At 47.1% G+C, this 12,719-nt stretch overlaps 1 protein-coding gene across 2 annotated transcripts in view; it reads left to right on the forward strand.

Annotated features, from left to right (window-relative positions):
* The window catches only part of NLGN4X (neuroligin 4 X-linked), a 388,593-nt gene that overhangs the window by 79,336 nt on the left and 296,538 nt on the right, over window positions 1-12,719 (forward strand). For both annotated transcript variants that reach the window (XM_061408220.1, XM_061408219.1), the window contains exon 4: window positions 9,736-10,561. In XM_061408220.1, the coding sequence (XP_061264204.1) occupies window positions 10,090-10,561 (472 nt within the window). In that variant the 5' untranslated portion in view covers window positions 9,736-10,089. The remainder of the gene's footprint in view (window positions 1-9,735; window positions 10,562-12,719) is intronic.

A 12,719-nucleotide genomic window follows, 5' to 3' on the forward strand; every position in this document is an offset into this window, starting at 1 on the left:
ACATGAATCCGCCATGGGTGTACCTGTGTTCTCCATCCTGAACCCCTCTCCCACCTCCCTCCCCATCCCATCCCTCAGGATCATCCCAGTGCACTGGCCCTGACCACCCTGTCTCATGCATCGAACCTGGGCTGGCCATCTATTTCACATATGGTAATATACGTGTTTCAATGCTGTTCTCTCAAATCATCCCACCCACCCCTTCTCCACATAGTCCAAACGTCTGTTCTGTACATCTGTGTCTCTTTTGCTGTCTCGCATATAGGATTATCCTTACCATCTTTCTAAATTCCATATATATGTGTTAATATACTGTATTGGTGTTTCTCTTCCTGACTTACTTCAGTCTGTATAATAGGCTCCAGTTTCATCCACCTCATTAGAACTGACTCAAACGCGTTCTTTTTTTCTTACAGCTGAGTAAATACTCCATTGTGTATATGTGCCACAACTTCCTTATGGATGGGTAGATTTTTTTGAAACTTTATTTTTTGTTGGAATGTAGTTGACTTGGAGAAGGAAATGGCAACCCACTCCAGTGTTCTTGCCTGGAGAATCCCATGGATGGAGAAGCCTGGTAGGCTGCAGTCCATGGGGTCGCACAGAGTCAGACACGACTGAAGCGACTTAGCAGCAGTTGACTTACAGTGTTTCAGAATCTTTTCCCTTATATGTCATCACGAAATATTGAATATAATTTCCTTTACTATACAATAGGTCCTTGTAGTTTAGTTAACATGGAGTAGTGTGCATGGTGTTAACGTCAAACTCATGATTTATCTCCCCCACCCCTTAGTGTTTCCCTTTTGGCAACCATAAGTTTGTTTTCTGTGTCTGTGGCTCTGTTTCTCTTTTGTGTGTAAATTCACTTGCATCTTTTTTCATTTTTTTAGATCCGCGTCTAAGTGATATGACACTTGTTTTTTGTTTGACTTACTTCACTTAATATGACAATCTCTCCATCTGTGTTGCTGCAGAGGGCATTATTTCACTCTTTTTTTATGGCTGAGCAATATTCATTGTATCCCATAATTATCCATTCGTCTGCCGATGGGCGTTCAGATTGCTTCTGTGACTTGGCTGTTGTGAATATTGCTGCAGTGACTATAAGGGGTCATGTGTCTGGTGATGGTTTAGTCCAGATACAAGCTCAGGCTATCCAATCAGTCTTGAGTGGACCACCTATGAGCCCTTAGACCCTTTTTCCTGGGTTTATTCTGAGTTCTGTCTCTCGTTGCAAAGTCCACTTGCTACGGCCGTGCCCCAGATGTGTTCCTGACCCATTAAACTCCAGCACAAGAACAGAAACGGTGATGGAGGTGACAATTTGGAGCCCCTCACTGGGCACCAGTCCACCCTGAAGGCAGTTCCTATGGCATCTTTGCTCTTTGATTATTTACATGTAAGCCTCGTGGTTCGAAAGCATGGATTTTGATGGGCTCTGCTTTTTAGAAGTGCAACTACATGGATGGGTGTACAAAGAACTGTAAGATTTGACAAAAGATAGAGTAGTACTCTCGTCCATCTGAGAGATAAAATCAAAGCCAGGTTTTTTTTTTTTTTTAAGGAAACACAAAAATATACTAATTGGCTGAGTACTGGCATGGAGTAAGTCTTGAATAAGGATTGGATGTGTGTGTGTGTGTGTGTGTGTGTGTGTGTGTTGTAAGCCAGTGAGAGTGTGTGTGTCTTGTAAACCAGTGAGAGAGAGAGAGAGAGAGAGAGAGAGAGAGAGAGAGTGTGTGTGTGTGTGTGTGTGTGTGTGTGTGTGTGTGTGTTGTAAGCCAGTGACAGGTGTGGAGGTTGTAGACACTCGTAACTGGTGCCCTGGGCTATCTCACAACAGAGATATGTGTGCTAAGGTGTAAAAGATGAACCACACATCACTTGAAGAAGTGAAAATGTGAAAGTGTTAGTCACTCGGTCGTGTCCGACTCTCTGCGACCCCATGGACTATAGCCTGCCAGGCTCCTGTGACCATGGGGATTCTCCAGACAAGAACACTGGAGTGGGTTGCTGTTCCCCTCTCTAAGAGATCTTCCCGTCCCAGGGATCGAATGCACTTGGGTACCATAAAACACTGGTGTGTCTGCCCCAGAATCTACAGACAGAATAATAGATCTTGGGAGGTATACAGGCTCTGCAGTCTGGGGAAAGGCTATTGCAGACTTTCTAGCCCACAGGGTGGAAGGATTGCTGTACAGGCTCCTTCATTTGGACAAGGACCGGGATCTCTTGGTCTTGTTTTCCTGATGCTTCATGGTGTGAGATCAAAGTGCATCTTCCAAGTGCCTCTGCTTGTTGGCAGCCTCCCGGCAGCAGAAAGCAAATCCCGGACGTTCCTGGGAGCTGAGAGTACCACCAGAGGAGGGCTGTTTCTAACCTCATTAATTCTCTCATTTTTTTTTTCCCCTGGGAGATGCATCCTCAAAGTTCTAACATGTAATGTATTTCATGACCACAGAGTGGTGTGGCTGTGAACACCCTGGAGACGTGATTTTACTCCTTGAAAGGCCAAAACACCAAGGTAAATTTGACCAGGCCTCCCCTGAATTAAGGCTTCCCTCATAGCTCAGTCGGTAAAGAATCTGCCTGCAAGTGCAGGAGACCCGGGTTCAATCCCTGTGTTGGGAAAATCCCCTGGAGAAGGAAATGGCAACCCACTCCAGTATTCTGGCCTGGAGAGTCCCACGGACAGAGGAGCCTGGCGGGGCTACAGGCCATGGGGTTGCAAAGACTCAGATACAACTGAGTGACTAAACCACCGCCACCACCCCTAATTAAATGTATACATTTTAAAATTAAACCAGTCTCATTCTGAGTGATGTTCACTTTGGGAGGAAGTCCATTGCGATTCTAGATTGACAGGCCTGAGTTGTTGGAGCCTTGCCTTAATGACAACCTCAGATAGAGTGCGGGTCCTACAGAAACCTTTCACAATTACCCAGTCAGGGGTCTCCCTGGTGATCCAGCAGTTGGAAGTCCACCTGCCAGTGTAGGAGACACAGGTTGGATCCGTGATCCTTGAAGATCCCACGTGCTATGGAGCAACTACCCCAGGGAACACAACGACTGAGCCCGTGCACTAAAGCCCTCAAGTTGAAATCACTGGGCCCATCCATCTGAGAGCCTCTGCTCCCCAGTGAGAGTAGTCTCTGCTCAGCAAAGCCAGAGGAAGCCTGTGTGTGGCAACGAAGACCCAGCACAGCCCAAAATGGATAAATATATAAATAAGTCTAATTATGTATTTTATGCCATGTATGGATGTGAGAGTTGGACTACAAACAAAGCTGAGCACCGAAGAATGGATGCTTTTGAACTGTGGTGTTGGAGAAGACTCTTGAAAGTCCATTGGACTGCAAGGAGATCCAACCACTCCATCCTCAAGGAGCTCAGTCCTGAATATTCATTGGAAGGACTGATGCTGAAGCTGAAACTCCAATACGTTGGCCACCGGATGCGAAGAACTGACTCATTGCAAAAGATCCTGATGCTGGAAAAGATTGAAGGCGGGAGGAGAAGGAGACGACAGAGGATGAGATGGTTGGATGGCATCACCGACTCAATGGACATGGGTTTGGGTGGACTCCGGGAGTTGGTGATGGACAGGGAGACCTGGCGTGCTGCGGTTCATGGGGTTGCAAAGAGTTGGACACGACTGAGAGACTGAACTGAAATAAAATTATATAAAAAGAAAGCCCAATGTCCTTAAAAAATACCCAAACAAGTTATAAAGCACGTTGAAATGCCACTCAGATATATGACTCTTTGTGCAACTTTTGCAGAGAAGATAGGCTGTTAAGATTCCTCCAAACTCCCCAGTTTCATGTATGCAGTAAAGTTAGGTTTTTAACTTTTCATGAAAATATTTTATTCAGGAATTTTTTTTGTAGCATCTTGTTTTTATTTTGGACACATTTCAAAGCTACGTAAACACATCTTATAGAGAAAATATATATAAATATGTGTACTATTAACATTTACTGAGAATTCACATATATTATATTATGTGTAGCTGAAACGTTCTACTCCCTGTGAAATTATTTTCAGTGTGAAATTTACATGAGAAGTCTTTTTTTTTTTTTTTGTCTTCAAATATATTTGAAAGGGCTTCTCTGGTGGCTCAGAAGGTAATGTGTCTGTCTGCAATGCAGGAGACCTGAGTTCAATCCCTGGGTTGGGAAGATCCCCTGGAGAAGGAAATGGCAACCCACTCTAGTACTCTTGCCTGGAAAATCCCATGGACCGAGGAGCCTGGTAGGCTACAGTCCACAGGGTCACAAAGAGTCGGACACGACTGAGCGACTTCACTTCACTCAAATGTATTGGTTGGTTAAATTTCTTCTGCGGAAAAGGAAATGGCACCCTGCTCCAGTATTCTTGCCTGGGAAAGCCTGTGGACAGAGGAGCCTGGCAGGCTACAGTCCATGGGGTGGCAAAGAGTCAGACACGACTGACTGTGTACACACACATATTCATTGTGATTTTTAAGTGATGAGGAGGATGCCCATTTAAAAGGTTTATCTTAAAAAATCTTTGTTGTCTGTAATGTTAAAACATTTAAGGTTGCCAAGTATTTGAATGTGAAACACACACACACATACACACACACACACAAACATATATCTGGTTCCACTGATAATTCTCACACATACCTAGAGATGCTTAGTTATTTAGATGACTGCTGTAAATCATAAATTTGGTGATGTACACCAGCAGTTCTTACCTTGAGATGATTTTGCCCCCTGGGGGTCACTTAGCAGTGTCTGGAGAGAATCTTGATTTTGGAAGCTAGATTGCTAAATCTAGTGGGTATAGACCAGCAAAACTGAGACACAAGACTGTTGAGACTCCCTTGGACAGCAGGGAGATGAAACCAGTCAATCGTAAAGGTAATCAACCCTGAATATTCACTGGAAGGACTGATGCTGAAGCCGAAGCTCCAGTACTTTGGTCACCTGCTGGGAAGAGCTGAACATTAGCAGTGGCACCAGATAAATGTTTGTGTGTATATGTATGTGCGTCACCTTCAAATATGTCGCAGCTTGAAGAACAGTGGGGTCCGAAGTGTCACCAGCACTGAGAGACAGTGCTGGAGGTTGATGGTATGTCATTTTCTGCAAATTGCCAGATTCTAGAACATGACTACATAAGGTAGCTGGGAGCCTATGGTTATTGTGACTGCCTAACCTGGATGCCATGAGTGTCTGGGTAACGCCCCACCCCCACGCCAACGCCAGGCTCCTCCTCCAACGCCCTGCTGGTTCATGGTCTCTCCGTGGCCCCCTGCTCCTTGTGGGGAGGTAGGCTTGAGCACAGGACTCAAGCGTGAAGGCTCCGCGTGACCCCACTTGCTCAGTCGTAAAGAGCATGCCACACAGAAGTGTTCTCATATGTGGAGCTGGAGGAGTGATGGAGTGGACCAGACTTCCTCAAGGCGCACACCTTGGAAGTCCTGGGACCGAGCCCCTGCCTGAGTGCTTTTTGTTGGTATTCAGTTGCGTCCATCTCTTTGCAACCCTATGGACCGCAGCACACCAGGCTTCCCTGTGCTTCACCATCTGCTGGAGTTAACTCAAACTCATGTCCGTCGAGTCCGTGATGCCATCCAACCATCTCACCCTCTGCCGCCCCCTTCTCCTCCTGCCTTTACTCTTTCCCAGCATCAAGGTCTTTTCCAGTGAGTCGACTCTTTGCATCAGGTGGCCAGAGTATTGGAGCTTCAGCCTCATCATCAGCCCTTCCCATGAATATTCAGGGCTAATTTTCTTTAGTTTGATCCCCTTGCAGTCCAAGGGACTCTCAGGAGTCTTCTCCAGCAAGACAGTTCGAAAGCATCAACTAAATGCTACTTGTACGAAATGCTGCCTTCCAGGGACAGTGTGGTGCCGCGTGTAAGCTAACTCAGTTACTCCCCCAAAGAATTAGAAGAAAGTAAGTGGAACGAGAATCAAATACTTTAAATGACTTGGTCTGTCTCCGTACGTGCTTCATGCCAACAGGGGGCTGACTTCAGTGCATTTTATGTCTGTGTTCAGGAGCCTTTTGAGCAGCTGTGTGCATAAACTCCCCGCATGTCAAGTCAGGAAGACATAAAGGAAATACTGCATATTAACACGCATATGTGAAATGCTGAAAAATGGTACAGATGATATTACTTGCAAGAAAGAAATAGGAACACAGTCGTAGAGAACAGATGTATGGATACCAAGGTGGAAAGAGAAGGTAGAACGAATCGGGAGGTTGGGATTGACACACTATTGATAGTATGTATAAAATAGATAACTAATGAGAATCTGGGCTTCCCTGGTGGCTCAGACAGTAAAGAATCCGCCTCTAATGCAGGAGACCCAGGTTCGATCCCTGGGTCACAAAGTTCCCCTGGAGAAGGGATAAGCTACCCACTCCAGTATTGTTGGGCTTCCCTGGTAGCTCAGATGGTAAGGAATCTGCCTGCAATGCAGGAGACCTGGGTTCAATCTCTGGGTTGGGAAGATCCCCTGGAGAAGGGAAAGGCTACCCACTGCAGTATTCTGGCCTGGAGAATCCCATGGACAGAGGAGCCTGATGGGCTACAGTCCATGGGGTCGCCAAGAGTCGGACACGACCGAGCGAGCAGCACTTTCACTTGTCAATGAGAATCTATTGTCCTGCACAAGGAGTTTTGGTCAGGGCTCTGTGTTGATCTAAACGGGAAGGAAATGCAGATAAGAGGGGATATGTCTGCATGTATAGCTGATTGACTTTGCTATAGAGTAGAAAGTAATCGAACCTTCTAAAGCAACTATACACCAGCATCTCCTGATATTGAGGGGACGTTTTCTAAACCCCGACCCTTTGCTTACCTGTGGCTTGCCCCAGCCCCACAAAGAACGCGGGACACACCATACATATAAAAGCTCAGGGAGGTTGAGTCACATCTCCCAGCTCACACAGAGGTAGCATTTGGCCACCCAAGTCTGTCAGAATCAGATATGACTGACACTTCCTATGACCGCGAGGCAGGGTTGAGAAGGACCTGCCGATGCTGGTTCTAAATCAGAAAGGACTTTCAGGATCAGAAAGTCCAAGCAACTCAACACTTCTGCCCCGTTCTTGTCTGTCCCTGAATTATCCAGCGGTTGGATCACCGCGTGGCAGAAATCCAAATGTTGTCTCCAGTGCAAAGATAGATGCAGACACAGCAATTAGCTGTTTGGTGCGATGCAGAGTTTTCCCTGTTGATGCTACCACCCGGCGTCTCTGAGTTTTCATCCAGCTCTGATTAACTCGGCCTGGGCTGTCATGGATGGCGGAGCTTCCCCCAGGGATAGTCTAGCTCCCCGACGGACAGATCTGGCTCAGCTACGTTTCATTAAAAAGTAAATTATCTGTTTGACATATTTTGCTCAGCTCCGTTCCCTGGAATGAAATGCATAATTACATTCTGGTCCAGAAACACTCTTGAGTAACCCACCGTGTCCTTAGAAACACATTCGTCTATTCTGGGTTGCAGAATGCTGTGTATTTAAAGGCAGGGTCTGATGGAGAGTTGGAGAAGGAAATGGCCGCCCACTCCAGTATTCTTGCCTAGAGAATCCCATGGACAGAGGAGCCTCGGGGGCTACAGTCCATGTGGGGTTGCAAAGAGTCGGACACCACTGAGCGACTGAGCAGCTGATGGAGAAAAGACTGGTGGTTGCCAATGGTGGGGAGGTTGAGGGAAGGATGGAGTTGGAAATTAGGGTTAGCAGATGTGAGCTTTTATATACAGAATGGAGAGACAGCAAGATCCTCCTGTATAGCACAGGGACCTGTATTCAGTATTCTATGATAAACTATCATGAAAAGGATTATTAAAGTACATAAAGGTATAACTGAATCACTTTGCCATACAGCCGAAATTAACACAACAGTATAATGAACTATATCGTATAGTCTCTTAAGTCCTGTCTGGTTCTTGGGACCCCATGGGCCGTAGCCCACCAGGCTCCTCTGTCCATGGGATTCTCCAGGCAGGAATACTGGAGTGGGTTGTCATGCCCTCCTCCGGGGGTCTTCCCAATGCAGCAATCGAACCCAAGTCTCCTGCATTGGAGGCAGATTCTTTACCACTGAGACCCCTGGGAAGCCCGTAATCAACTATACACTTCAATAGAAAATGTTGATTTTTAAAAAGTGGCATCCTTGTATCATCACTTGAAATACTTTCTGTCTCTAATGCATTATTTGTAATGCTCATGTGTGACATTCTTATGAATATCATACATCCCTTATCTATTGAGAGTTGTGGGATCCACACCGAGATGCATTGAAATGGTTAGGTTTGTTTTTGAGAGAAGGGGAGGGGAAGCCAGTGGCTTGCAGGGTCTTTAGTTCCCCAATCAGGGATTGAACCCAGGTCCTTGCAGTGAGGGCGTGGAGACCTGATCACTAGACTGCCAGGAAATTCATTCCCAAGGATGTCACTGTTTCAAAGTGGACTCCTCCAAACTCCACAGGTCGATAGCTTAGATGTATCATAAGCTTCTTACAGAGGCTGCAGGGTCTCCTCTCAAAGGCAGGCGATATTTGACATGAAAGTGAGCATCTCTGTACCAACACTCTTAATTATGAATGATGACTTGATAGGACAGGCTGCATGACTTGCTGATGATCCTGGAGATGTACCTACCATGTCCTTCAGTCTCTTCCAAGGAAGCTAAGGTTCAGGGCAACAATGTCTGGAGCTCAGATGCGTGCTATTGAGCCGCCCAAGACTGATAAGTATTCACTTTCTGCATGCATGCTTAGTCGTGTTAGTCCTGTTCCGACTCTTTGCGACCCTATGGACGGTAGCTCTCCAGGCTCCTCTGTCCATGGGATTCAACAGACAAGAATAGTGGACGGAGTTACCATTTCCTCTGCTAGGGGATCTTCGCGGCCCAAGGATCGAACCTGTGTCTCTTAACATCTTTTGCTTTAGCAGGCTCTTTCAATTTGATCCTCCCTTTGTGGTGGGCTTCTTAGGTGGTCCTAGTGGTAAAGAACTGGCCTGCCAGTGCAGGAGACTTAAGAGATGTGGGTTCCATCCCTGGATCTGGAAGATCCCCCTAGAGAAGGAAATGGCAACCCACTCCAGTGTTTTTGCCTGGAGAATTCCATGGGCAGAGGAGCCTGGCAGGCTACAGTCCATAAAATTGCAAAGAGTCAGACATGACTGAAGCAACTTGGCATGCCCTTGGGATTGGCAGATAAATGTCCACATGGCAGGAAGCTGATCTGGTCTGGGTGCACACCTATGTTTCCCACATCTCAGAAGACTTTCAGAGTTCCACTCATAATATCTTAGGGCGTAGTGATGGTTTTTATTAATACTTATTTTTTTTTTATTGAAGTATAGTTGATTTGCAGTGTTGGGTTAGTTTCAAGTGTACAGTGAAGTGACTCAGCTATATATGAGTGTGAGTGTGTGTATGTGTGTGTATTTCGGATTCTTTTCCCATATAGCTTGTTATAAAATACTGGGTATAGCTCCCTGTGCTATACAATAGGTTCTTGTTCATCTGTTTTATAAAGGTAACTCTTTTTTTAAAATCTGAGAAACTGTTTAGGTTATGCATAGTGAAATTGTACTGGAGAGGCCGCTGCACTAGATTGATCGGTGAAAAAGGATTTCCTGGAGTGATGTGTAGGGTTTCCCGGAAGATGTAAGATGCCCCCGGTGACACGGGTCTTCCGTTCATCATCTGTGTCTGGTTTCTCCTTTCCCCTTAGGCCGCCTGCTGTGCGTCGGCGTTCTTATAAAGGATCACTGTTGCTGGGAGGTGCTGGACGGGCCTGGCATCTTTGGAGCCCTGCAGCAGCGGGAATCCAGTCCGAGGATTAAGGCAGCGCAGCGGTCTTGCGATGGGCGGTCAGGACCACCGCCCGGCTGGCTGTTGACCTTGGGCTCTGTCTATGCCTCATCGGGAGTGGGTCTGCAGGAAGCCCTTCGCTTTTCCCGGCTCTCGGTCTTTGGAAGCCCCTCTGTCTCCCCGAGGGCACCCCCTCCCAACTCCCCTGTCTGGTCTGCTCAGAGTCTCCGCCCCGGACGCCCCACCCACCCAACCCCGGATGTGCACGTGAGCCATGTCGAGACCCCAGGGACTGTTATGGCTTCCGCTGGCCTTCACCCCCGTCTGCGTCATGGTCAACTCCAACGTCCTGCTGTGGATCACCGCCCTGGCCGTCAAGTTCACGGTCATCGACAGCCAGGCCCAGTACCCCGTGGTCAGCACCAACTACGGCAAGATCCGGGGCTTGAGAACGCCGCTGCCCAATGAGATCCTGGGGCCCGTGGAGCAGTACCTGGGGGTCCCTTACGCCTCGCCCCCCACCGGGGAGAGGCGCTTCCAGCCTCCCGAGCCCCCCTCCTCGTGGACCGGGGTCCGCAATGCCACCCAGTTCGCCGCCGTGTGCCCGCAGCACCTGGACGAGAGGTCGCTCCTGCACGACATGCTGCCCGTGTGGTTCACGGCCAACCTGGACACACTGATGACCTACATGCAGGACCAGAATGAAGACTGCCTCTACCTGAACATCTACGTGCCCACGGAGGACGGTGAGTACCCGTCTTTGGCAGAGAGCGGCACCTGCTGGGTCCGCCTCCCCGTGTGCCCAACAGCCTTTTATCACGTCCTGTGCATGACAGTTTCTATGACCCAGTTATTATCTTTCATCTTCACAGTTAAGTTATCACTCGTGACTTTCTGCAGTGTGTATTTACGCAGCTGGACAGTCCTGAAATGAATGACTTAGTCTTTTCTGGCTTTTGTAGTATTGCTGCCATCTTTATTTGCAGATGAGAATCTGTGCAAGCGTATAGTCTTGTAGATTTCACTGGGATCGCCTGTAAAAGGCCAATCTAAAGAAACTAATAGAATTAACGTGATCGGCCTTCACGGAGCCACTGAGAATCATATCAGGAATAGCGCCTTTGGCTTTAACATCTTAAGATGCTCGCGCTTTTCCTTTTGAGTCTTAAGAGGAACCACCGATTGTTTTAAATACACAAGCGAGGGATAGTTCGTTGAACGATTGGACTTGATTGTTGAGAAGCCACCTTGTCGCGGTAAACTTAGACGTCATTTCGTTCCAGTAGTCACTGCCGGCAAAAGGCAGATGTGTGTCGTCAGAAGAGTCTAGCTACCTCAGAAAAATAATGTTCTTGCTGGGAACCAATGCCCCCTTTCCTTTTGGATAACTCAGCAGTGAAAGTCTCGGTAACAGTAATGTTCCATCTATATCCAGAGCTTGTAAAACTTGGGTATCTCCTTCTTTGTGTAGACTTCAAAAGGCCAACCAGACTGAAGTTGGGCCAGGTCCATGAAAAAAATTATGTTCTCACTAGAACAAAATGACCCTTTTTTTTTGTTTGGATAACACAGCAGTGAAAGTCTGTGAAAGGCATCACGTTTCATATATTATTATAACTTAATATCACGCTAGTAGAACTTGGCTGTCTCCTTGTTCGTGAAGGCTTTGAATTAAAATGTGTGATACAGACCAACCAGACCACTGGATACAGTGTAGACCCATTTTTTTCATTTATTTACATGTGCTATTTTCATACAAGGAGAAGAAAAAGGATAGAATGAAATCTTTCTGGAATTTAAAATTTAGAGGCATCATAGTAGCCATCGTGTCTACTCTGAAAACCAGAGTGCATCCTTGTCCTTGATAACTTTCACGGACACCTTTGTCTTCCTTTTTTTCCCCCCTCTTTAATCCTTGGGAGATGTTTCTCCGTGAGACTCAACTGAGACCCTGGCCACAAGCGATGATATTACTCAGGGATATCCAGAATTGCATCGCGTCCGCCATGTGGTTCTTTCTCAGGGCGGATGCAGGGAGGTGGTGTGAGGACTGTTCAGGAGAAAGCAGGCCGCTGGCATCTGTTAGGGAGATGACAAAGGATGCCCAGGGGAAGATAACGGAAGGGTTGGGCTTCATCATATCAGCAGAGGTTGGCATGGAGACAGCCTCCTTGTTGCTATGGAGACAGATGAACCAATCACCTTGCATAGTCTAGGGCTGAATGGGGTTCAAGGAGTGACACCCGATGCCTTACTTCCATGTCCTACCCTGAGCTGTCCTTGCACGTGGCAGCTCCTGGTACCTCCTCGGTGCATCGACAAGGATGGGTAACCCCATCCCAAGCAAATTAAAGGTTCACCTTTCAAAACCACCTAAGTCCTGGACTTTCTCATCATGAGCTGTCCACATGAAGGAATTAAAAGAAAGATGGAAGGGGAGGCAGGGTAGAGGGAACAAGCCTGGGTAAAAGATTAAAATTGCTTTCACAATAAATTTGACATGCTGGGGTTTATGAACAGGTGACTTGAGAGTGCTGCCCTTCCAAATAAGGACTGTGCTTCAAAGGGAATACCTCCTTATGAGAAAGTGAAAAAGTGGTAGTCCCTCAGTCATGTCCGTCCCTTTGCGACCCCGTGGACTATAGCCTGCCAGGCTCCTCTGTCCATGCGATTCTCCAGGCAGAAATACTGGAGTGGGTTGCCATTCCCTTCTTCAAGGGACCTTCCCAACCCAGGGATCGAATGAGGGTCTCTCGCGTTGCAGGCAGGTCCTTTACAGTCTGAGCCTTGAGAGGTAGGGCGCAATTAGACCATCCAGGAAGAAAAGTCAATAGCTTCCTTGATTGCAGACTCATAAGTGCAATTGTGTGGATGGAAACCATAAGCAATTTGGCCATTTCTTTG

Source organism: Bos javanicus, chromosome X, assembly GCF_032452875.1.
Source record: "Bos javanicus breed banteng chromosome X, ARS-OSU_banteng_1.0, whole genome shotgun sequence".
Taxonomy (NCBI): domain Eukaryota; kingdom Metazoa; phylum Chordata; class Mammalia; order Artiodactyla; family Bovidae; genus Bos; species Bos javanicus.